The 24,518-nt window shown below is 39.5% G+C and overlaps 1 protein-coding gene across 10 annotated transcripts in view; it reads left to right on the forward strand.

The window, feature by feature from the left end:
- Positions 1–24,518, forward strand: part of OSBPL6 (oxysterol binding protein like 6) — a 208,881-nt gene that overhangs the window by 158,978 nt on the left and 25,385 nt on the right. For 4 of the 10 annotated variants that reach the window (XM_044242411.1, XM_044242410.1, XM_044242412.1 and 1 more), the window contains 6 exons: positions 2,958–3,061; positions 3,989–4,081; positions 8,558–8,632; positions 13,830–13,995; positions 17,222–17,355; positions 18,222–18,245. In XM_044242411.1, coding sequence (XP_044098346.1) covers positions 2,958–3,061; positions 3,989–4,081; positions 8,558–8,632; positions 13,830–13,995; positions 17,222–17,355; positions 18,222–18,245 — 596 coding nt within the window. The remainder of the gene's footprint in view (positions 1–2,957; positions 3,062–3,988; positions 4,082–8,557; positions 8,633–13,829; positions 13,996–17,221; positions 17,356–18,221; positions 18,246–24,518) is intronic. The other 6 variants (XM_044242414.1, XM_044242415.1, XM_044242416.1 and 3 more) reach the window with 6 other exon arrangements.

Here is a 24,518-nt window from a genome sequence, read left to right on the forward strand (position 1 = left end):
TCCTTATTAGCATGGTGCTTATGATACAGTTTTGTTCTTTAAAATGCAAATTAAGGGGTGTCCACAAGGCTCAAGGGCTAAGTGGCTGGCTCTTGATTTCAGCTCAGGTCATGATCTCAGAGACCAAGTATGGAGCCTGCTTAAGATTCTCTCTCTCCCTTTCCCTCCACCGCCCCCCTGCCGGGCCCACTCATGCACACACCTGCTGTCTCTCTCTAAAATAATGATAATAGGGCACCTGGATGGCTCAGTTGGTTAAGTGACTGCCTTTGGTTCAGGTCATGATCCTGGAGTCCTGGGATCGAGTCCCGCATCAGGCTCCCTGCTTGGCAGGGAGTCTGCTTCTCCCTCTGACCCTCCCTCTTCTCATGCTCTTTCTCTCTCATTCACTCTCTCAAATAAATAAATAAAATCTTTTTTAAAAAGAAATATTTAAAATAATAATGATAATAATAATAAATGCAAATTAAAAGGTAGGCCCTTTCTAGCATATCTCCCTTCTTCTCTTCCCTCTAACCCTCCTTCCAGCACTTTCTTTCTTTCTTTTTTCTTAAGATTTTATTTATTTAGTTGACAAAGAGAGACATAGTGAAAGAGAGAACACAAACAGGGGGAGTGGCAGAGGGAAAAGCAGGCTTCCTGCCTAGCAGGGAGCCTGATGTGGGGCTTGATCCCAGGACTCTGGGATCATGACCTGAGCCGAGGGCAGATGCTTAATGACTAAGCCACCCAGGCACCCGTTTCTTTCTTTCTTTGCATGACTTTCTTCCCTCCTAACTTTCCATTCATCCTCTGTATTTTCTACCCTTCTGAGCCACTTGACTTTGTTTTCTTAGGGAAGAGGATGGGGGCTCAGGGGGCACAAGGCCATGGCCTCCCCTGAAGGTGGAGGGGGTGGTGGCAGGTGCCGTGTTCATTAGTACAGTCCTCCCACCTCCACTGGGTTCCCTCTCTGAAGGAATGGCTACTGGCGGGCAACAGTTCTTGGAAGAACAGAAGTAGTGCTTGAACACCCCACCCGGACTCCATCCCGAGGGCGGGGGGGGGACCTGGGTATGGCCTGGAAATTGCATCTACCCTGTTCTCCACAGAGCATGCAGTGATTGGGAGTCCTGGAAAGATCCTTGTAGCAGTTACTCCTCCATTTTTATATCCAATGAAAAAGTCAAAAATTCCCCAAGTGCAATTACCTATGTTATTTGGCCCAGCTTATCTTTAGCCATATTTCAAGACTGGTTGATTGATTGATTTGAGAGAAAGAGCACAAGCAGGAGGAGGGGGAGAAAGAGAGGTAGAGAGAGAATCCAAAAGCAGACTCCCCGCTGAGCACCGAACCTGACACAGGGCTCAATCCCAGGTCCCTGAGGTCATGACCTGAGCCGAAACCAAGAGTCAGCCCCACTTAACCAACTGAGCCACCCATGAGCCCCTAGCCATATTTAATAGCAATATTTTGCTGCCTATACTATATCTGTAAAAATTCAGATCCTTGAGAATTAATGAGAAACAAATGATATAAATGAAATTTTCACCAACTGACCACATATTATAACCACCTTGTTTATATATAATAGATTTATAGACATGCCCTATTACAGTCCCTTTATGAACAGTACACATGCAAAAGTAATCACATAACTACTGGCATGTTCTAAATATTTGATAATTGTTTAATACAACTAACTCAATGTTCTTGACTATATTTAATTTTCCTATACTAAGAGTTCATTTTTAAGAGTGGTATTTTATTATAAATAAAGCTAAAAATTAAAAATAAAATTAAAAGCTATTTCTTCATGAAACATTAATTTAAACAGAATGTGTTTCATGCCTGGGTGACTCTGATGCTGTTGGGCCAGTGAATCTGAGAATCTTTGGTTGTGTTTAGTATAACAGCCCTCATAAATTTTTTTTAACATTTTTTTTATTTGAGAGAGAGAGAGAGAACATGAAGGGGAGGGGGAAGAGGGAGAGGGAGAAGCAGACTCCCCACTGAGCAGGGAGCTGGATTTGGGGCTCCATCCCAGGACCCCGGCATCATGACCTGAACCGAAGGCTGACGTTTAACTGACTGAACCACCCAGGTGCCCCATCCCTCAAAGATTTTTAAAAAATCATTCATTGTAACATAGTTAGTGATAGAAATCATAGATGAAGTTGTCTGCTTGACCTTGCATTCCATCTTATTTTTCTGAACTTGACTTTGACTCCATCCAAATTCTAGGCATCAACCTTGTAAACTATTGTAGGAGTAGGTAAACTGGTTCCTAAGAATAAAACCATAAAACTGCTGAAGTTCCCTTGAGTGTGGTTTCTATGTGACAAGGGCCCCCTGAATAGGAAAGTGAGAACACACAAGGTCACTGAGATTGTAATAGCTAGCTCTCAATTTGTAGGTAGGCTTTCAATTCATTTCATAATCAGGGAGGAAGCGGGGGGAGAAAACTCTAAAAACAAGAATTGAGCTACAATCTTCAGACCACCCTTATAATGTGTTATGGGTCCATTTCTCCTGGAATAACTTAAACTGAAGCAGTTTCCCCTGTTTTGGAGATTTTGTAGTTAATTTTAATTTGGCTATTGTTTGAAAAAGGTGGGCTTTCTTTGTATATATGAAATATAGTTTTTCCATAAAATAGATGTTTATTTTGTATTAAAAATACCACTGTTTTTGTTTTACATCATTTGTATACATGTGGTGATATTCATGCTGGACTGTAAAATTCAGGAATTAAAATGTGACCCTGTAATTCTAAAAAAATCACCGTCATCATCATCATCAATGCTTTTAAGTTTCTAAACCAGAGAAGGGTCTGTTTTGTTTCATTTGCCAGCACCATCATTATATAAGCATGGATCTGCCTAATCATACTTGCCATAATTTGTGTTGTCTTTTGTTACCGTCACTGCCCATCCCTGCCCAGTTCTAACATATTCTTATTTCTGATTTTTCTTAGATCTTGCACACTGCCAGTCAAACCTCGTGGAACTTAGCAAGCTCCTACAAAATTTGGAAATACTTCAGAGAACTCAGTCAGCACCTAACTTTACTGACATGCAGGTAAACATCACCGAGAGGACTTTAAAACATTAATGCGGGATTTTTACTGGATTGTTTTATGAATATAGTCAGGTAACATTTAAAGGGAAAGAACTATAGCACAGATTTTTTTTTCTTTTTTTTTTCCAATTTATTTATTTTCAGAAAAACAGTATTCATTATTTTTTCACCACACCCAGTGCTCCATGCAAGCCATAGCACAGATTTTTTTATATTCTGGAGTTAGTCTTAATATTTTTGAATATTTGGTGTTGTTGTGTTAAGGTGTCTATTTTGAAATATTTCACATTTAAGTAAAAACTAATAGAAATAAATATCTGAATTATCTTCCATGTGTGTATTGCATTAGAATTGATAGGTCTGAAGATATAACAAATATATAAAGAGAGAGATTTTGAAGGTATAACTTAGATACTCTCAGAATTACTGCCATCCATTTTTTTAAAAGATTTGTTTGAGAGAGAGAGAGGGAGAGCACACATGTGCTAGTTGGGGAGAGGGGCAGAGGTAGAAGGAGAGAGGAGAGAGAGAGAATCCCAAACAGACTCCCTGCTGAGGACAGAGCCTGTCTCCGTGTCTGGATCTCACACCCCTGCGATCATGACCTGAGCTGAAATTGAGAGTCAGCCACTCAACCCACTGAGCCACCTAGGAGCCCCGCTGCCATCTTTTTATGTAGGGAAAAAAATGCTAAAAATCTCGTATCCTGTTTTCCTTTTGTAGAGCAGACAAATATATATGATGATTAAGTTCTTATTTCTATTTTTAATGCCCACTGTACATCAGATAGGACTTTTTCTCCTGGCTGGTTTGCTTTAGGGGGCTAACAACTATTCTTTACTAACTGGCTGGGCCCTTTGTCTGTATCTGTATCATGTGTGTGAACCGACTAATACTTTGTTGCTTTTAACTATTTGTGTAATGTAGGCTAACTGTGTAGATATTTCAAAGAAAGACAAGCGGGTCACAAGACGATGGAGAACAAAAAGTGTCAGCAAAGATACAAAAATACAACTACAGGTACAGACTTTATGTTTCCTTCATTCATATTTTTATATGCCTTTAAGATATTAGTCTTCATATATCAGTTTGTGGAGGTTAAGAAGTCTAAAGCGGCTGACCTGCTTAAAAGCCAGTGTTTTACAGACTGAGTTGTAAAATGCTAAAATTATTTAAAAGGGTACATAGTGGGATTTTCATTCTCACCACCTTTGAACTGTTAAAATATAATTTAACCAAAAATTAGCTTAAAAATCAGGCTAAAAATCCAGTGTGTTGTAATGAGCACTCATTTATACGTACTGGCACTCAAAAGAGCCTTTTATGATTAGCTTTGTCCAAAATATTATGTATCAATAAAAAGGCATGAGGGCTTCAAAAGATTCAAAGTCAGCAAACTCAGGTTCTTGGCTAATCAACTGTGATTTCCTGGCAGTATAATCCTGTGCATTTCTGTTAAATTTTCTAGGCTTCCATTTGCTCCTGAGTAACATGATAGAGTTAATTTAATGATCTCTGAATTTCCTTTCAACTCTAAAATTAAATGATTCTTCAAAAATAGATATAATTTGGCCATCAATGATCACTTTTAAAAATCTGAATTATGAAAGTCTTAATGACTCACGATAAATTTACTTGAAATTCATTTTAAATAAGTTATTTTTTAAAATGAGCAGTTTGAAATTTTTAGAGTAGTTTGAAATTTTACATTAGTGCATTGCAATGATATGAAATATGGTAAGTTCCTGAAACCTCTTATGTCATAAATCATATTACTTTCAGATCTTTAAATAAGAATGTTTATTATTCTGATCCTAGCTATCTGTTATTAAAAAAAAAAAATTCTTGCCCTGCACAGTCAAAATCAGTTTTTATTATACTATAAATCAATTTACATTCTAATACAAAGGAAAAGGAACTCTTTTCCAGAATTCTGCAGTATTTCCTGAATAAGTAATAATTCTTTAATTCTGATTGTATTGATGTTCTTTGTGTTGTAATTCTGAATGTGTAAATAACAAACTCTTTGTTGCTTTGCTTTGCTTGCTAACCTGATATATTTGAAATAAATTCCATAAGCACTAAAGATTCATGTTTTTCTGGTTATAATGTCTACATTCTGTGAACACAATTTATAGCGTTTCTTCAATAGGTATGTTTTTGTGTGTTCTCTTCAGAACACTGATACCATAGAGACAACTGTGCCAAATGACTTCCCCAGAAATTTACACAGAAGTGCTTTTGGCAGTTTCATTTTTGGGGGGCATGTGATTGTCTAGCTTTTTGGGAGTTTTTATAATATGATAACTATGGTTATCATAGCTAAGGAACAAAACAATTATAAAAATAATTGAAGGAGACCAGCATTCTAAGAACATACACATTTGTGGACAGATATTCATTCAGTCTCGTTTTTATAAGGTACGCCACTGAACGGATTGCTGTTCACAGCTGTTGTCTCAAACAGGCTGGCAGGTCCTCAAGAACATGAGTGCTGTGCCCCTGGCCGGCCTGCGGGGGGCTACAAGGTCCACCGTGGCCCTCGTCACTCCGTTATTTCCAGAGGGAAGAGACGGCAGCTAGAATAAGCCCTTCTAGTCACAGGCTGTGCTTTTCCATATGAGGAATGTTTACAGAGACTTTTTTTTGAGTCATCAGAAGAGATTGTTCAAAAAGTAGGGAAATATTTTTCACTCATACTTCTGCCAAATATTTGGGTAGTTTTTTGTTTTGTTTTGTTTTATGCTCTTTTGCTTGGTTTTTGTTTTGCCAAAGCTTAACAAGATGGCCCTTGTGATTCTAGTTCAGTTCTTTTCAAGGGAGATCGAAATCACCTCTTCCCCACACTCAAAGAAAACTTTAAATTTTTGAAAGTGATCCCAACTCCAAGTGGCGATCAGTAGACTTTGGGGGTGGTATTTATTACTCCCTGCCTTCACTTGGACTGGTGAAGCAAAAGGTATTGTAGGGTGAATTCTGTAGACTTTGGTACAATCCCTGCACCTTTTCTGCTCACCCAAACCAACAGGCTGTCATGGAGCCCTTAGAGTGCTCATTCTTTCTTAGTGGGAAGTTACTTGGAAGTAACTGGAGATTACTGAGATTACTGGAGATTACTGTATTGGAGATCTGTACAATGAGCCAGAGTTGCTTATGACCCATATAAATGTCTTTATTTGTCATTATTGTCCTTATAGGAGGGCATCACATTTATTTTTACCTTTTTTTTTTTTTTTAAGATTTTACTTATTTATTTGACGGAGAGATCACAAGGAGGCAGAGAGGCAGGCAGAGAAAGAGGGGGAAGCAGACTCCCCGCTGAGCAGAGAGCCCGATGCGGGACTCGATCTCAGGACCCTGAGATCATGACCTGAGCCGAAGGCAGCGGCTTAACCCACTGAGCCACCCAGGCGCCCCACATTTATTTTTACTTAGTGGATTAAACATACCTACTATGTTCTCCCACCCTAATACAGAGGTTTTTCCCTCCTCGACCCTAGGAGTCCCATCTGATGGTGCCAAGTGTTTGTTTTGAGCCCATAGTCATCTCACTGCCTGGGCCACCTTCTCTAGGTCATCGTTGTGGCCAACTTGAGAGGCTTTGCAGTGAGCGGCCCGTGGCTTATCCCCTCTGCTGCTGGAACTTGGAGTTACACCAGCCATTTGTGGAGGAGCCTAGACTGTCCTGTGGTGGTCCTGGCAGTTATTTTTGTGACTGCTATTCTTAATGATACTGTTAAAGTGAACTTGGCATCCAGCATTCTGCCATAGTTGTTATTTTGAAATAACTTTAAAATGGATCATTTCAAAAATTGACCCCAGGAGAGTAGAAATGAAGAACGTGTTGTACTATATGTTTAATTGCTCACTCTTAATGCAGGTTAGAGTGTGTTATTGATTTGAATATGAAGGTTACATTTTAGATCTGCGTGCCGTATTTCCACTAGAAGCCATTGAAAAGCTAGCCTCGGCAAGCCTTTGTGTAACTCATTGAAGGCATTGGTCCTAGAAAGCTCTCTGGAGATTACCTTTAGAAAAAGGCTTTCTCCCAAAGTTCAAATTTCTGCTTCTAATAAAAATCTCATTATCATCATTACATAGTAACTGTTTGACTGTGTTTCCAATGAGGTAGAGGAGAGCAAGAGGGAATGATTGTTGAAGGGTTGCTATGAATGAGAGAGCAGCTAGGTTTCCTGCAAGACGAATAGCACAGATTAATACTAGATCCCTAGTTGTTGGAAAGAATGGGCAATAGCAGGAACCATGGTCAGATATCATTCATGCATAGCTGTCCTAGATCTCACAGATGCTCAAATCATACTGAAGGGGAAAAATAAGTTCTTTCTCCTTTTACTTACTACATTAAGCATGAAGGGATTTTGTACAGAAAAATTTTTGTGGAAAACACATTATATATGTATGTGTGTCTCCAGTAAACATAGACATAATGCATGCAGAAGACAGGAAACGTGGAAGAGAAATGTGAATGTTGTGGGGAAACTTTGAAGAGAATTGGAGTTCTAAGAATTTAAAATATTTTTCCATTGTTCCAAAAAGACTAAAGCAGTCATGCTGCTTTTGCTTAATCTGCACTATTAGGTGACCCTAAGTATGTCCCAGGTCATTGGAATTGAACTTACCATTCACAACCATGAAGAGGGAGGGTCTGTCAAAGGGACAGATGGAAACTTGAGTAGTTAGAAGGAAATGTCATTATCCCATGATCCTGCCCACCAAAAAAGAAAGCTCTCAGCTTCTCTGCTGGTTTCTGCATAGGCACACATCATTGTATGAAACCTCTGCTTTCAGGTTTCCCTAGCTGATTTCTGCAGGCATTGTCCCAACACACTAAGCATAGTGAATGCTTTTTCCCCTGTGCTATGCATACTGGCTTCCTCCTTGGAAAATTCTCCAACCTGAAAGTCCCAACACGATTCCTAATGTTGAATCCCGGAGAGCTTTCTAGTAGGGGAATAAATGGAATGTTGAAGATTCCCGGTACCCTTCCCCCTGGACTTTTCCTCCCAGCAAGAAAAAAAAATTCTGCCTGGCTAACGGGAGACTACCATTACAGCTTGTTTGTTTTAGCCTCTGCACCACATTATTTAATTGTTTTTTTCCTGAATTTACTTTTATCTTTGCTTCCATTGATTGAATGCCTTTGATTACGTATAACATGAAGGAAACAATATACATATTTATTTAACTTAAGATCATAAGCTATTATATATCAATCCCTGACTCCCCATCTCCTTTTGGGGTGGGGTCATATTCAGCAGCTAGACATCAGTGTCTGGAGTTCTGCAACGAGGACAGTGAGCTTTTCTCCCAGTGTGAGTGGGAGAAACTTTTCAGTGCTGCAATTTAGGGAAAAGTCAACTCCACTTAAAAACTCTCCCTTTCCCTTGTCTGATTATCTTTCACCCTCCCACATCCCGTCCCCCCCTCCCCCGCCCCTCCCTCTCTCCTCCCTCCTCTTCTCTCATTCACTGTCAGGAAGGGCCATCTGCGAAGGGCCAGTTCAGCACCACTCGGCGCCGGCAGAGGCTAGCAGCAGCAGTGGCTACAACAGTGAGTGGATTTCAATCTCAAGTGGACATTGAATAAGAATGAGCAACTTGGTCCGAGTGGCGCCTCCCCTGTTCCCGTGGTGCTGTCTGTGTGCGGCGGTCTCGACCGTAGCTCCCTCCCGTGCTGGCGTAGCTTTCGCATGTTGTTTGGCTGTCTCTGCATGGCAGGTGTCGCACACGGGTATTCGTGTTTGCGGTGGAAAATGACCCTTAGCCCCGTTCTTCACTGACCGTGTAAGAGATACTGTAAATGTCAGGTGGCAGAGCTGAGTATGGCTCCCTGTGGTGTGGAAGTTCCTAAAGTAATGCATAAATATGTATAGTTTTTTTGTCATACTGATATTGGAACCTCTGCTTACTGATTTTCTATTTTTCTAAGAAAAGTCATGTTACTACAGACAAAAATTGTGCTTTTTTTTTTGTAGCATTGTGACTATTTGAAAAGGATGTGAGAATAAAGAAAAGAGAGGGTAAGAAAAGGTGAATTTTGATGTAATCTCTAAATGACTACCCAAATTACATCTAGCAAGGAAAAATTTTCTGGAAAGAATATCGAGCGGAAGGTCAGAAAATATGTAATGTGGGAAGGAGAAAACCACCAAGTTAAATGGTGTTTATTATACATCTAAGGTTTATTAGGAGGGTAGAACAAGTGTTGAAACAGACAAGGCAAATAACCACAATTTTAAATTGAGTAGAAGCTGTTTAGAATAGTGAACAGTGCATGCACAATAGGAAAGAGAATGTGCAAATACAAGAGCCCTTTGCTGGATAAAAGCAAATCGTAGTATTTGCTTAATCATGACATCCCCCCGTTAACTTTTTAAAATGCAGAATACTAAGTTCATAGCAATCATGGATGTTAGTTTTTTTGGCTATTAGTATTTTCTGAATTAACAAGTGTTTTGCTCTCTTGCTCATGGTGGAATATACTTGAAGACTAGAATTGCTGAAAAATACGAAGAGGTTTTGCTTGCATTGTGAGAGAATGGCTACTCATGAGAGGATTATTGCTTTTCTACTTTTGGTTAAAAACTGACCCTTGCTTGGTATCTCACTGCTTAGCTGGATTTTGTGAGAGAGAGAATGGCCTTTGATTATGAAAAGAGCCAGAGGCTTGGAGTTTATTAGGGAATGGATTCTTAAACTCACAGTTTTGTGAACACCTGAACAAATTCATGAAATTGATATCATGATTAGTGTTTACCTTATGCATATATGTGTAACATGTGACACTGACATGGGAACAGATTATGCCAATAGAGACATGTAAAATTAGTTAAGTAGTTCTTAATCTTTCATTTATAATATTAAGAAATCCAGATCGTTATCAGAGAACAGTATCACAGTATGGAAAGGAAAGATCAGTCATTTTGTGAAAATACCTATGTTTCTTTAAATAATGTACTTCTAAGAAGGCATGCACGGAAGCGATTGTGTTTCTACTGTTTTCATTTTTTAATTGTAGATACATATAATGAATATAATAAAAGTGGGATTAAAACTATTTGAACAGAATGGGTATATATATACACATATATATGTGTATGTGTGTGTATATATATATATATATATATATATATATATTTATTTTTAAATGGGAAGTGGAAAAGAAAACGCTTTTAAAAGAGGCGAGTATTAATGCCCATCTTCCAGTGACCACAGAGATTAAGAATAACTTCCAGTAATTCCAAGCATCTCATGAGAAAAGTTGGCAACATTTAATAATGTATTCAGAAATAACTAGAGGCAATAGTTACTCTAAACCCTGTAGGACTTGTAGCTTTAACTCCATAGCAAAGCATGAAACCATGTAGCAGGACCTTGAACTTGCAGCACCAGCCCCCTCACCCCTACATTCACACCTCAAGTGATGGGACGCTGGTGACTCAGCCCCCCTATTTCTCTTGGTTCAGTGTTCCTCTTAATTCCCACCCTCCTCCTTCCCGACACTAAGTTATCCCATGCATTTTGTGCCCATCCGATCCAGCTCGGTGCCTTTTACCTAGAATATTGCAAATGACTCCTAGTTGCTTATTTTCCCCCAGTGAGGAGGAGACCCACTCAAATATCTGGGGCAGCTGAGATTGCTCTCAAAGAAAAGTGCACCCAAAGCAGATGTTTCAGAGATTGATTCTGTGGATTCTTAGCACTAGAACCCCAAATGGCTCACACCCAACACCAGCCAGACCCAACAGAATAGGGGGTTGGGAAAAGACACACTGGCCCCTCTCCCACAGAAGAACACCGAGGGTCCCAATGCAATTAGTTCTCTACACAAGGATCCCTGTACACATCACACAGAGAAATTGCAGCAGGAGACTTTTCACACTGGCTCCGTATGTTGTATATGCTCAATATCTCTCTTAGCTCTGCTTTTGTGTGTTCCCTTTCTCATTCATGTCTACCATTGCCAAATTTGGGTGCCACTGTTCTGCTGTTGATCCATGTTTCTCTTTTAACTTCTCTGTAGACAGGTGTTAAAAGCGCCTCCTATCATCCCCATTCCGAGCTGCAGTTATTAGTATCAGAATATTCCAAGATCAGGCTTCCTCCCTGGCACAGGATTTCAGGGAAGCCTTGGACTTTGTTCCTAAGCAGGGTGTAAAGGCTGCATCCAACATGGAGGAGTCTCGAGGGCAAACAGTGAGAACTGTGGACAGCTCCCACTCTAGCCATCACGGATAGAAGACCTAGCTATGACTTACATTTTTTAATCCCATTGTACCCAAATTGATGAACAAAAAACTGAGTAAATAACTCTACTTGAATGAAGCATTCAATTAAATTAATACATCTCAATTTGTATTCTCAATTTCATTTCATGAATTCTTCAATTAAAATGACCCATTCCATATACTTCTTTTAACAAAAATGGTAACAATATAAACATTTTCAGTCAGAAGTATATAAAAACTGGGTTCAGTTGCCCAGGGAGCTGTCTGATTGCAGTTTGAGTGGAGCATTCCAAGTCCCTTTCCCTGCGGGTTATATACAAAATCAGTTTTACTGTTTTAATTGCCAATTTAAACTTCATTATGTTCAAAAAATAAATGTGTAACATGTGTTTTTCCTCCTTGTGTCTGATTCCAACTTTTAATAGACAGGCCATTATCTCAGGGACAAGTCTGGGTCCTCACTGGCATGTCTGGGCCTCTACTGCATCATGGCCTCCCCCAGCCTCCATGCCTCCTCTGCTATTTCGTGCCAGTCCTTGGAGTGTTGAGGGCACTAAATGCAGGCAAAACCCTTTTCCGTGAACCTCAACACATTACATTTCCCATTACCAGACACCCACCATTTCTTTTTATGCTCTTCTAGTTCTTTGTGTTTGAAAACCATATCAAATCCTTAAATCTGCACACTTCCTGATCTGCCCATTTCCTCAAGTCACAGTTTCTCCCCATGACTTTCTAGTCTTCACCAACCTTCCCATGGATTCTCTGTGTCCCTCCCAAAAGGCTAAGGGCTCACTGCTGTGACTAGATTTAGCTTCACCAGAGTTAAGATCAGAAATTCCCTTTGTCTATCCTCAAGTATTCTTCCAGAATATATCTGGATCCTATATGGGGACCCCCAGAAGACCTCAGTCATTATTATCACAGAGTTCCCTGGACAGGATTCTACCAAGGACTTCGTTTTCTCAAATGGTTTCTCTGCCACTTATGTGTCTCTTCTCTAGAGTAGCCCAAAATTCTCATCCTGATGAGATAAACAAGTTGTTGACATGTCCGCATTTCAGAGTAGCCAAGGTCCCTGCAGAGGACCTGATAGACCCACTTGGTAACTCCAGATACCAGATGCTTTGGATAACCTCTAGTAGCATGCTTAGCATAACTGAATTTAGGGAGAAAGCTTCATGCTCACTGTTCCCCAGCAAGCCTTGGATATCTTTTGAGATAACAACTCCTTGCCACCGCTGTGGCCAAGCTGTACCCAAAGGGCGCCCCTCCAGTCCCAGCTGCCCTCACCCAGGTCCGTAAACTGCAGTTCAGCCTGGATTTGTTGGTTCTCTCCAACTCCTCCATCTACCCTGTGTATCCTTAGTACACAAGTACAAGCCCCTTTTCCGGTTCTCTCTCCCCCTCCCTCCCTCTCCCCACTCCTCACCCCTCCCCCACTCACTCTCTCTTCTTCTGTCAGGAAGTTTAAAGCTCTATCAAAATAGGAAAAAAAGAAAAAAGGAAGTGGTTCTGATACACATCTACATCAGATAGGCATATCTCCTGCTAGCTAGGTGTGAATTACCCTTTAATGTATATAAAATTCAGCTTGTGGAGGAGTCTTAAGAGTGATTCTTGAAGATAATTGAAGGAACATCTGTAAAGTAAGAACTAGGGGAGGTTACTGGTAATCGGATTTACAATAGGAATTGGTGTTCTCATTTTTGGGGAATGTTTGGCCGATGGCATTTATAATGGTCAGGGGTAACTTCTAGAAGGAGAGGGAATGGTGCTTTACCCCCACCCATCACAAGCCTAGCCCAGATTCAGGGCAGGCAAGAAAGTATCTGCATTTGGGAAAATCTATAGTAATATGACTTTTTTTACTTACTGCTTTTCAATACCGGCCATTTCGTAAGCCATGTTCGTATGCGTGCCAGTGTTGTATGTAACATACAAAGGTAAATGACAGTAATTTATATCATATATATTTCATTTGCAAATATATTTTAATAAATCAATTTCAGATTTAATTGAGTCTCTTTAAACCATGATTCTATTTACTGTTAAACCTGTTTATGTTTTATCCCATGGCCACAGAGCTAGTAAATCTTTCTTGTATTTTTTACCTGTTTGGTGAGTTCCTACTCTGTGAGCATAAAAAGTCCTCTGACACTAGTACCCAGACTTTGTAAGAGTTCCAACTACTGTTTCCTGCCAGTGATTTTTTAGCTCCAACTGTGGGTTTAGAGCAAAGCTTATCTGGGATTCTGCCTTTCTTGCCTGACGTTCTGTAGTCCTCTCTCCCTACAGCAGGCAGAAGCTGGCGGAGTCTACAGCAGTCCTAAATCTGCTTTCCGAACTGAGACTCCTTCCCACCCCAACCACCTGCCAACTAAATGGGCGCTAAGTGTCTCTGGGTGTGTCATTACAAAGGAACCTAGTATTTTGGAGAAGGGACGCCATCTCTCCTGTGTGCGAGACTATGGACCGATGTACGGTTGTTTTTTCCTAATTTGTGCTGTCCCCTTTCAGGTCCCTTTCAGTGCTACCATGTCACCAGTCCGCTTGCACTCCTCCAACCCCAACCTTTGTGCAGACATCGAATTTCAGACTCCCCCTAGCCACCTCACTGACCCTCTGGAAAGTTCTACAGATTATACAAAGCTTCAAGAAGAATTCTGTCTAATTGCACAGAAAGGTAACGACAAATATCAGGTGCCCTTTACAGACGCTCTCTTCTTTGGTGAGAGGTTATCATTTACCCTTCCATCCTTGTCCAAGTGGTCGTGGTAGAAAGACTAAGTGTCTATACTGATCGGAGTCCTAGATACAAAATGCAGTGAGGTGTGGTGCCTGCCTCTTGGTTCACAGTTTTGAGTGGAGAAACAAAGTCTCATAAGGGGGGAGAGAGAAGGAAAGACACAAAGGGTTATCCTAGGCAGGCCAGCAGACACTGTGACTCAACATTTCTTTTTCAGTGTCTCTTAGTTCTCATTTAATACAGACTGTGGGTTATCCTTAGCAAGGAGTTCAGTGGCAAGTGATCTCTTCCTTTATTAAATAACACTCCTTGATCATAACTCTGGCTCAGTCCTGAGTCGTGTGATGTGGCCTGGGCTCAGTGCTGTTCGGCTGGAGGCTGGGCTGGGCTGAAAGATCCAAGGTGGCTTCACCCAGATTCCTGACATGTTGGGGGGATGGCTGCAGGGGTGCACACAGCTGTGTCCCTCTCCATGACAGCTCAGAGCTCCAAGGGAGTGGATAAGCTGCCAGTTCTGTTCACTTGGCACAGGGTCACTTCCTCTGCCCTCTATTGGGCAAAGCTTCATGGGCCAGTTCAGATTTGAGGGGAGGGGTAATTGAGCCCACGGGGGGGGGGTGTCCCTTTTTCTATATTAAATTTCCAGTAAGGCGTGTTGTGTAAGTTCAGGTGTTATCAGCCACAGAGAGCAGGGTATAATACATAAAAGGCAGATAGTAGCTTGTAGGTGGACTGAGCAGTCCTGTCTGTGTTTACCAAGAGTCTGGGTTCCAAATTACCACCCCGCCCCGCTTTTGCTATAGCATTTCAATTTCAGTTGCTGAAATTCATGTTTTGATTCAAGATAGTACCTTGCCAGGCATTTCTCTTTGAAAATGCATAATCTCGAAGAAAGATACACATTTTGTAATTTTCAGTCATTAACATCTGATTGTGAAATAGTCACATTTATTTACCCTGAGGCTGTTGGTAAGAGATGATAAGATATTCTTGAAAATGTGTTGTAAATGGAACGTCTCATGTGCCCCCATAATGCTCAAGAGCCTGGTGGGTCAGGAGAAAGACGGGGCATACACTGAGAACATCTCTAGGAATGTTGAAATCAACAAAATTTCATTCTCTCAAACCATCATCAAAGATGTTCTATCAGATATTTCTTTAATTCTGTAATCATAAACAATTTAAGCTAAATCATCTTCCCCCTACCATTTTTTCCTCTGAAGATTTCTCAGTGGAGATTCTGTAAGGCCAACTCTCTTTGACCTGCAATTTTACTCCTGATACATTTTTTTTTAATCTTCTTTTTTTTTTTAAGATTTTGTTTATTTATTTGACAGACAGAGATCACAAGTAAGGAAAGAACAGGCAGAGAGAGGAGGAAGGGAAGCAGGCTCCCTGCTGAGCAGAGCCTGATGCGCTGCTCGATCCCAGGACTCAGGGATCATGACCTGAGCCGAAGGCAGAGGCTTTAACCCACTGAGCCACTGAGGCTCCTGATATATTTTTATCATATTTCTTAGCCAGATACTAATTATGTCATTAGACTAGAGCAGTATTATTTTCTTTATATAACAACATAGAATTATGGCCAGGAACGTTTACTTCTAACGGCAGGGGGACAAGGGGGCGGTTGTATAAACAGGCAGAATGAGACAACAAATGTGTGAATGAAGTATGTATAGCACAGCCTCTCAAGGGAGATGAGTAAATTAGAAAGTGGCCCCAGGAAAGCTTTGTGTATTCGGTTACAATCCTGAGGTTTTCAGGAAATCCATGTTTCAACAGGATTTTAAAGCCTCTGTTGAAACAACGTATTTTCTTTCCAACTATGCTTAAAAAGGCGGGGGGGGGGTGCTTTTCTATGACTATGAGCAAACTTTTTAGAAAGAATTATGATTTTAAAATGTCTGAGAGTCTGCTTTTAGAACGGCCAGTGGGGTTAGTGTATGCCAGCTTTCAAGTTAGTACCTTTAAATCAATGATGACTAGAATGTGGCACATAAATCAATAGATTGTGTGTCCCTTGTGATCCCACCATTTTTCCCCTCTTCATTCAGGCCAGTGTTTTTGCTAAAATTTTCCACTTCTTTTAAAAATAACTGTTCTCGAATATGGAAATCCCTAGTTTAGCAGACTTTGCATATTATAGAAACTGCTATTATAAAGATAGGAATTGGAAATCCAACCTTCTTGCATTTCAGACTTTAAGACTACTTCTGATTCTACCAATGTATGTTATTGGGTACCCAGAAATGGGCGGGGAGTGTTGTTTTTACTGTGGTTTTTATTTTGTTTTTTATAGCTTTCTCAAGATATGATAAACATATAACATTTAACAAGATTAAGATATACCTGTTGATTTGATACACTTAAATATGACAAAATGATTACCACCATAGCATTAGCTAACACCTCCATTGTGTCATGTAATTGTCATTTCTTTTTTGTGGTGAAGACATTTAAGATCTACTCTCTTAACTTTGAAGTATATAATACAGTATTACTAACTATAGTCATCAAACTGTACATTGATGTCCAGAACTTATTCGTCTTAAACCTGGAAGTTTTACTCTTTGAAGGCCGTGCTTACATCAAGATGTTCCTGGCTGAGAAAGCAATTCAGTTGCTGTTCTCAAGATCAAATCATTTCCTACCTCAAAGAGAACTAGTCAGGACTTCTAAATCAGCTTCCTGTTTTATTTTGGCAGAATTTATAAAATGCTCTTTTTGGGTACCTGCTTTGGGGAAATAATATCTGGATAGTTCTAAATGATTTGCATGAGAATTCACTATACACAGAACTGTTCAAATATTCTTATCAACCATGACAGAAGAAAACCTGTTGCCTTTTCCTTCTAGGAATTATAGATTAATTTTCTAAATCTTGATATTTAAGAATTGATATCAATATTTTATATGCTGCTTCTAAATCATTTCAGGTATGAAATACCTCAATTTTCACTCTGAGTAATTACTGTTACCATATGCATTTTGTGTATAGGTATTTTGGAAGATTCCGTTGTTAGGCTGACTTTTACCTAGACTGTAATATAATCCTTCCAGATAATGTCTACCCATGAGTTAAAATGCTGAAAAATTTGTAATTTTATATATTCTTCCTGGATCCATTTGATCTTTGTTTCTCATTTTTTTCCCCACCCAGTGCATTCTCTTTTGAAGTCTGCATTTAATAGCATAGCTATAGAGAAGGAGAAGCTTAAGCAGATGGTTTCTGAGCAGGATCACAATAAAGGCCACAGCACGCAGATGGCACGGCTCCGACAGTCACTATCTCAGGTAAAAGAGAATGTTTGTTTCACTCTCATGGCGCATACCCGATCCTGGAAGGTAAAATATTGGGGCGGAGGTGGTCCGTCTTGCATGGCATGTTCAACCGAAACGACCCCCCTCAAGACATTACAATGTCGGGATTACATTTTTAAATTCTTTAAAAATTAATTAATTTAATTAAGGTTGAAGTTAACTGCTTCTTGCAAAATAGATCAAGGTAAGAGTAAAAATCAACAAAACTTGCTTGTAAACATATAATTGTGTTTTTTTGACCAACTGAATACTTTTGATGCCTTTCAATGGTCATTTATAAGACCGCCCCTTTTAAAAGACAAATCATGTGTTTATACATGATTTACACTTCTAAAATATGTTCCAGAATATATTTAACCTAGTGTTAAATACAACAGAATTTACTAGATCTTCCACACTTAATATTTTCAATTTATACCACATCTGTTGAGAATTATTGCTTACTCTTACCTACTTTTTCTTTCCTGCTTTATACTTTTAGAATTTTCTTCCTATCTAAGTTATGTTCCCTGCAGCAAGACCCATATATTTCAAGATATATTGTACATCATAAAATATATTATTCAATATATATTCATTATATATTATTTAACATATATTGATCTTTGTAATACTCATCAAATACCTATGTATATCAAAGTTGAAATTTCTGATAAAAATCCTTTAAAACTTCACTTAATGCTTTTTTAACCCGAGCACTTCCTCTGAAGTATTTCCTTCCTTTAGTCTATAAATGCCCTTTTAAAAAGTCTTTTGAGAATTCAATGTTGTTATGTGATTTTGTGTGAGAACTCAGTGTTTATATGAAATATTGTTCACTTCCTGGTGCCTTGGATCAGAGTGAAGGAGCGAGCAAATCCTGGGTAAGTGGTTTTCCATGTGGATCGGCTCCTGCTTGAGCAGTTTCCCTCAGTCCCTAAAAATAGACAAACCGTCTCACCGTGTTTTATGTACCTGAACTGTCAGCTTACCCTCAGTGTTAAGTTTCATGCTATTGAGTATTGTTACCTGGGCCACACTTGCTGTGTTCACCATAAAACACTGTCAGTTGAGGTGCGTATCCTGCTTCTGGGGCACAACCAGGGGACTCGGGAGCATGAGCACTCCAAGTAGCACCTGTCATGCCCGTCTGCAGAGGGCTTTTTTATAAGTACATTTTAATGGTTTGCCTTGGGCTCCTCATGTCATGTACTCAGTCTGTGGTAATTGATCTTCAGAATCCTTATTCTGAAAGTATCATGAATCAGAAAGATCAAAATAATGGTTGGGTAAACACGTAGATGTCATCCTGGAAACATGCAAAATATACTCTTACCCTCCTAAGTGTTGCAGTGTTTCCTTCAGGTGTAGTAAATGATAGAGGCTTAGTGGCATACGCTTGTACTAAGAAAAATAAGAAAAGGTGTTTGTTTCTTTTGTTTTTCCTTTGCACAAACTTTTTTTTTTAAAGTTTGTATTTTTATCATCCGGTGCTCATCATAAAGTGCTGTCCTTAATGCCCATCACCTCTTTCCTCCATTCCCCTCTGGTGACCGTCGGTTTGTACTCTATAGTTAAGTCTGTTTCTTGGTTTGTCTTTTTCTCTTTCTTTCCTTCTGGCTTGTTTTGTTTTTTATTTTTTTATTCATTTTTTAAAAGATTTTATTTATTTATTTGTGAGAGAGAGAGTACGATCAGGGGGAGTGGCAGGCAGAGGAGGAAGCAGGCTCCCGGCTGAGCAAGGAGCGCAATGCGGGACTCGATCCCAGGACCCTGGAATCATGACCTGAGCCAAAGGCAGCTGCTTAGCCGACTGAGCCCCCCAGGCATCCCTGTTTTGTTTTTAAAAATTCCATATATGAGTGAAATCATATGCTATTTGTCTTTGATTGACTGATTTTGCTTAGCATTATACTCTAGCTCCATCCACGTTGTTGCAAATGGCAAGATTTCATTACTTTTTATGGCTGAATAATATTCTATTGTGCGTATGTATATGTATACCACATCTTCTTTATTCATCAAATAATGGACACTTGGGCTGCTTCCATATCTTGGCATTTGTAAATAATGCTGCAGTAAACATAGGGGTGCATGTATCCCTTGTAAATAATGCTGCAGTAAACATAGGGGTGCATGTATCCCATGTTTCTTTGGGGGGGGCAGTAAATACCCAGTAATGAGATTGCTGAATCATATGGTATTTCTATTTTTAACTTTTGAGGAAGCCCCATACTGTTTTCCGCAGTAGCTATACCAGTTTGCATTCCCACCAGCAGTGCAAGAGGATTCCTTTTCCTCCCTGTCCTCACCAACACCTATTGTTTCTTGCATTTTTTATTTTAGCCATTCTGACAGGTAGAAGGTGATAGTTCATTGTGGTTTTGATTTGCATTTCCCTGATGATAAGCATCTTCATGTGTTTGTCGGCCAGCTGTATGTTTTCTTTGGAGAAATGTATGTTCATGTCTTCTGCCCATTTTTAATTGGATTGTTGGTTTGGGGGGTGTTGAATTGTATCAGTTCTTTATATATTTTGGATACTAAGCCTTTATGAGATATGTCATTTGCAATTATCTTCTCCTATTCCATTGATTGCCTTTTAGTTTTGTTAATGGTTTTAAAATTGTATTTGTTTCTTGCTTGCTTGCTTTTATTTGTTTGTTTGCTAAGACAGAGAAGAAGTAGAGATCTGGTTTGTGCCACCAGATTAGAAATGATGGTAAAGAAGAATTTTTAAAAGTGATTCATTTGTTCATTCATTTATTCATTGCATTTTATTCAACTGACTGTATATTAGGTGTAGTACAAGGTTTGAAACACCACGACAAAAGTAACCCTGACCGTGTCCCCAGGAAGCTTGTGATCTAATTAGTGAGATGAACAGTATTTACGAAGGAAACAGTTAGATGGACCATGCTCTGGTCCATTCAGAGCAGCATGTGGGTGATGCAGATTTCTGGGGCTTTGGAGGTTCAGAAGAATGGGAGTTTCCTGACCTCAGAGCAGAGCCACAGATCGGAACTGAGCTTTGAATGAGGCCTGAGTAGACAGCAGCAGTTTCTAAGGGAGGACCTGATGCTAACATAATAAAAATAAAATAAAGCAAAGTTATCTCAGCTTTATATTTTGGAGGTTAAGTATTTCCCTGTCATGTCAAAACACAATTTATTTACCTCTAAACTTAGAGCTTCAGTAGATTTTTGTTCAGTTGTTATGAGTTTTTCTTGTTTTGTGGTGGGGTTTTTTTAGCTGTCATGTATTTTTTTTTTAACCAGAAACTTCAATTTTACCCTCAAAAAATGTAAAAATAACTTGGTACTCTAAAGACGGTCTATTGTACCCTATTCACTAGAGAATTCAATGCTTCCTGTTGTGTGTCGTCACAGCATTTCGGCCATGTTCACATTCTTGTGTCTGTCCATACCTCCTGCTGGGCCAGCTGTACCCTTGCTGGCTGTCTATACTCTTTGCCCCTAAGGCTGGACTCTCTTGGAATTTCCTGTAGCTTTTGCTCAGACATTTCAGTTTATAGACAGCTCACTCCTTTCTAGGGAATCACTGCCCATGGTTAGACCACTGGAGAGGTATCTGGAGAATTACATTTAACTCCTAGTGGCCTAAGCCTGGGTTGAACAAGGAAGAATTAATCTAGAGACAGCTAAGTAAGTAGATGGGAACGAGCTCATCAAGGACCACACAGAGAAGTTTAGATTTCTCTCATCAGTGCTGGGGAGGCCTTCAAGAATTTAAACTCATGAGTGATAATGCCAGAAATTGAAAATATTAGTGTATCTTTCAGTACTAGAAAGCTTACTCTGGGGCGCCTGGGTGGCTCAGTGGGTTAAGCCGCTGCCTTCGGCTCAGGTCATGATCTCAGGGTCCTGGGATCGAGTCCCACATCGGGCTCTCTGCTCTGCAGGGAGCCTGCTTCCTCCTCTGCCTCTCTGTCTGCTTGTGATCTCTGTCTGTCAAATAAATAAATAAAATCTTTAAAAAAAAAAAAAAGAAAGCTTACTCTGGTGCAGTATGGAGGACGGATGGAATTGAGGGAAAACTAGTTGGACAGAGTCTTAAAATATTTGAGATAATGCAGGCCTGAACCCAGGAATCACCAGAGTTGGTAGAAGGAAGGGATGAGTCTCAAAGGCTGGGGGATTGTGGCTGGGTAGAATCAGCATGGCTTGGAGATCAGCTGCATGTTAGGGACAAGGAAACAGTAGCACATTAGTAATAGTTCTTTTCCCTAAGATTGGAAATACAAGAGGAACTGATTTTTCAGGCCTGGGTAGGGATTTTTTTTTGGGAGACTGAGGGGTCTGTGGGCCATCCATCAGACATCAGATATGTAGATACAGAGCTCAGGAGAAGGGTCTGGCTGAAAGATGCGGATACCCTGGTATGTTGGAAAAGTTATAGATGTTGATAAACCAGAAGAAAAGAGGGTCAGTGTGCTGCTATACAGAACATTAATAGTTAAAGGACATAACAAAAAGAGGATCCTTTGATGGAGACTTAGGCGAAGCAACCAAAGAATTTAGGTGGCGCTGACCATTGAGATCAATGGTAAAGGGTTTTGATTGTCTCAAAAAGAATCCAGTTAAGCAGCAAATACTATATAGGCTGAAAGTCAGCCTTGGAGTTTGTTCGTGTTGTGAAGGGAAGGAACCAGAAGATGAGGAGACAGTGAGGATGGAAACCACCAACTGTTGGAGCCGTCCTGGTTGGCCAACTCCATTTTCACTGTCCCTCTTTCAACATAGCACTCCAAATTGAACAAGATGCTTAAATAGCGTACATTGAGACAAGTGTTCCAAGTACATCTTTATATTAGTACAACTTCACATTATAATGTGATTTTAGGTGGCCTGAAGACATCTTCAATCCATATTCAAGGGTTCTCAGTTAAACTTCCAGGTATTTTTCTTATAACCAGTTAAATCTCTCCATGGAGAGGGGAGGAGAGAGACTATGTTTGAATAACTTCTTAAATTGGTCTGACATTTTTAAAGTATATTTTTCTTTTTTTTTTATTATTTTAAAGAATTTTATTTATTTGACAGAGAGACATCACAAGAAGGCAGAGAGGCAGGCAGAGAGAGAGGAGGAAGCAGGCTCCCCGCTGAGCAGAGAGCCTGATGTGGGGCTCGATCCCAGGACCCTGAGATCATGACCTGAGCCAAAGGCAGAGGCTTTAACCCACTGAGCCACCCAGGCACCCCTAAAGTATATTTTTCATTTGTTATAAGTCCCATCTGATACCTGTAAGATTATCAAAATGCTGCTTTTCAATACAGCTTTTAAAGATATCAACTTGGCAAACTCCATCATCATCCTTTTAGAAGACACAGAGCATATAAAATACATGAAATTAGCATTCTTTACTACCTGCTCAGAATAATTGTTACCTGCCTTGGGCATGCAATAATTTACAAGACTGCAGTATAATGAATTCCTCTTCTAAAGTGATATTTCTTTCCCGATCTATATGTACACAAAGACATACATAATTCTGTTATTTTACCTCCATGAAACTTTAGAGGCAACTTCTACATCTGAGGGGTAGCATAGATGTTAGATTCAAACCTGTAAGACAGGGCATTGTGTATGCTCTTGATCCCTTTATAAATGATTTTATCTCACAGCTACAATTTCACGTCCTTGTTAATGTAGTATCCTGAACCCCACAATCAAATAGTATCTGATAAGACTAAGGTAGCTTCAGTACCCCCAGGTTACTATAATAATAAAAGATTTGACTTGACTTGAGTCTGTCTTTAATACATTACCCTCTGACACTGTTACTAATTTGGTCTCTGGCCCCAGAATCTATGCACAACTTAAGCTAAATGTAGTGGGTTTGGGGTCCATATAAATGTGAGTAGCAGAATGTGTCCCTTGTACTTCAGCTAAAATTACCGTATTTCATTAAATCAACATGCCATCCATAGTTAGATGTACCATCATTATGTGCATTAGTGAAAAAGAAAGCAGACTGCGCTCAGTGAAATTGACGGTGCTTCAAAGATGTTAAATGGAGGAGGAGATGTGCATTTAGAATCAATGAAATACAGTATATGGAAATGTAAGTAAAAAATCAACTTAAGACACATAGTACCATAATTAAAATCCCAATTGTAGTATTTACCATCCTTCCTGTCTACAACATTTCACATACACAAAATAAATATTCTGGGGTATTTATTGGGATAAAACTTCCAAGAGTATTCCTGATTTTGAATTCCCTGAAATATGACAAAATTTGTTGTGATAAAGATATTCTTCATGGAATTATTTACATCTCTTTCTAGCTATCCAGTAAGTTGAAATTGATATCATTTTGGACATAATTTGGCCATATGTCTTAAAGGCTTAAAAAGATCTTATGTTTGACCCTTTAGCCCATGACTGATATTTCTAGTCTGAGGAAGTAGTGCTGAATGTAGAAATTCACTATGCATACAAACATTCATGGCAGCATTATTTATTCTAGGAAAAATCAGTAATACCATAAAGTGTCCAATTATAGAAGATAATCACTTGCTATGCAAAAATGCAAAGTCATATTTGTGCAAAGTTTGCAACATAAAATAAATGTTTATACACAAAGAATAAGTGTCAGACACAGATGTCCAGTATGCATCCATTAAATGATGTGGGAAATGTATAGGAAAAGGCTAGATAAAAATATACCAAGCTACCAACAATTGGTTGATACAATAGTAAGTTATGAATTAAAAAAATTTTTTTTACTTTTTGCATTTTCCATATATACTGTAGTAGTATATACTTATTTTAAAATTTAAAAGAAGAAGGTGATATTTAAGTGATTCCCAGGATTTGGTTCTTGATCACTCTAGCTTTCACAGCTGCCATAGTGATTTTCTTTTTTTTTTTTTTTTTTTTTTTTTTAAGATTTTATTTTATTTATTTGAGAGAGAGAGACAGTGAGAGAGAGCATGAGCGAGGAGAAGGTCAGAGGGAGAAGCAGACTCCCCATGGAGCTGGGAGCCTGATGTGGGACTCGATCCCGGGACTCCAGGATCACGCCCTGAGCCGGAGGCAGTCGTTTAACCAACTGCGCCACCCAGGCGTCCCTGATTTTCTTGATCCTTTGAATCAGTTTTGCTTTTCTCCAAAGGTCTTAAGTCTCTGAT

This window comes from Neovison vison, chromosome 3 (assembly GCF_020171115.1).
Source record: "Neovison vison isolate M4711 chromosome 3, ASM_NN_V1, whole genome shotgun sequence".
Lineage (NCBI taxonomy): Eukaryota > Metazoa > Chordata > Mammalia > Carnivora > Mustelidae > Neogale > Neogale vison.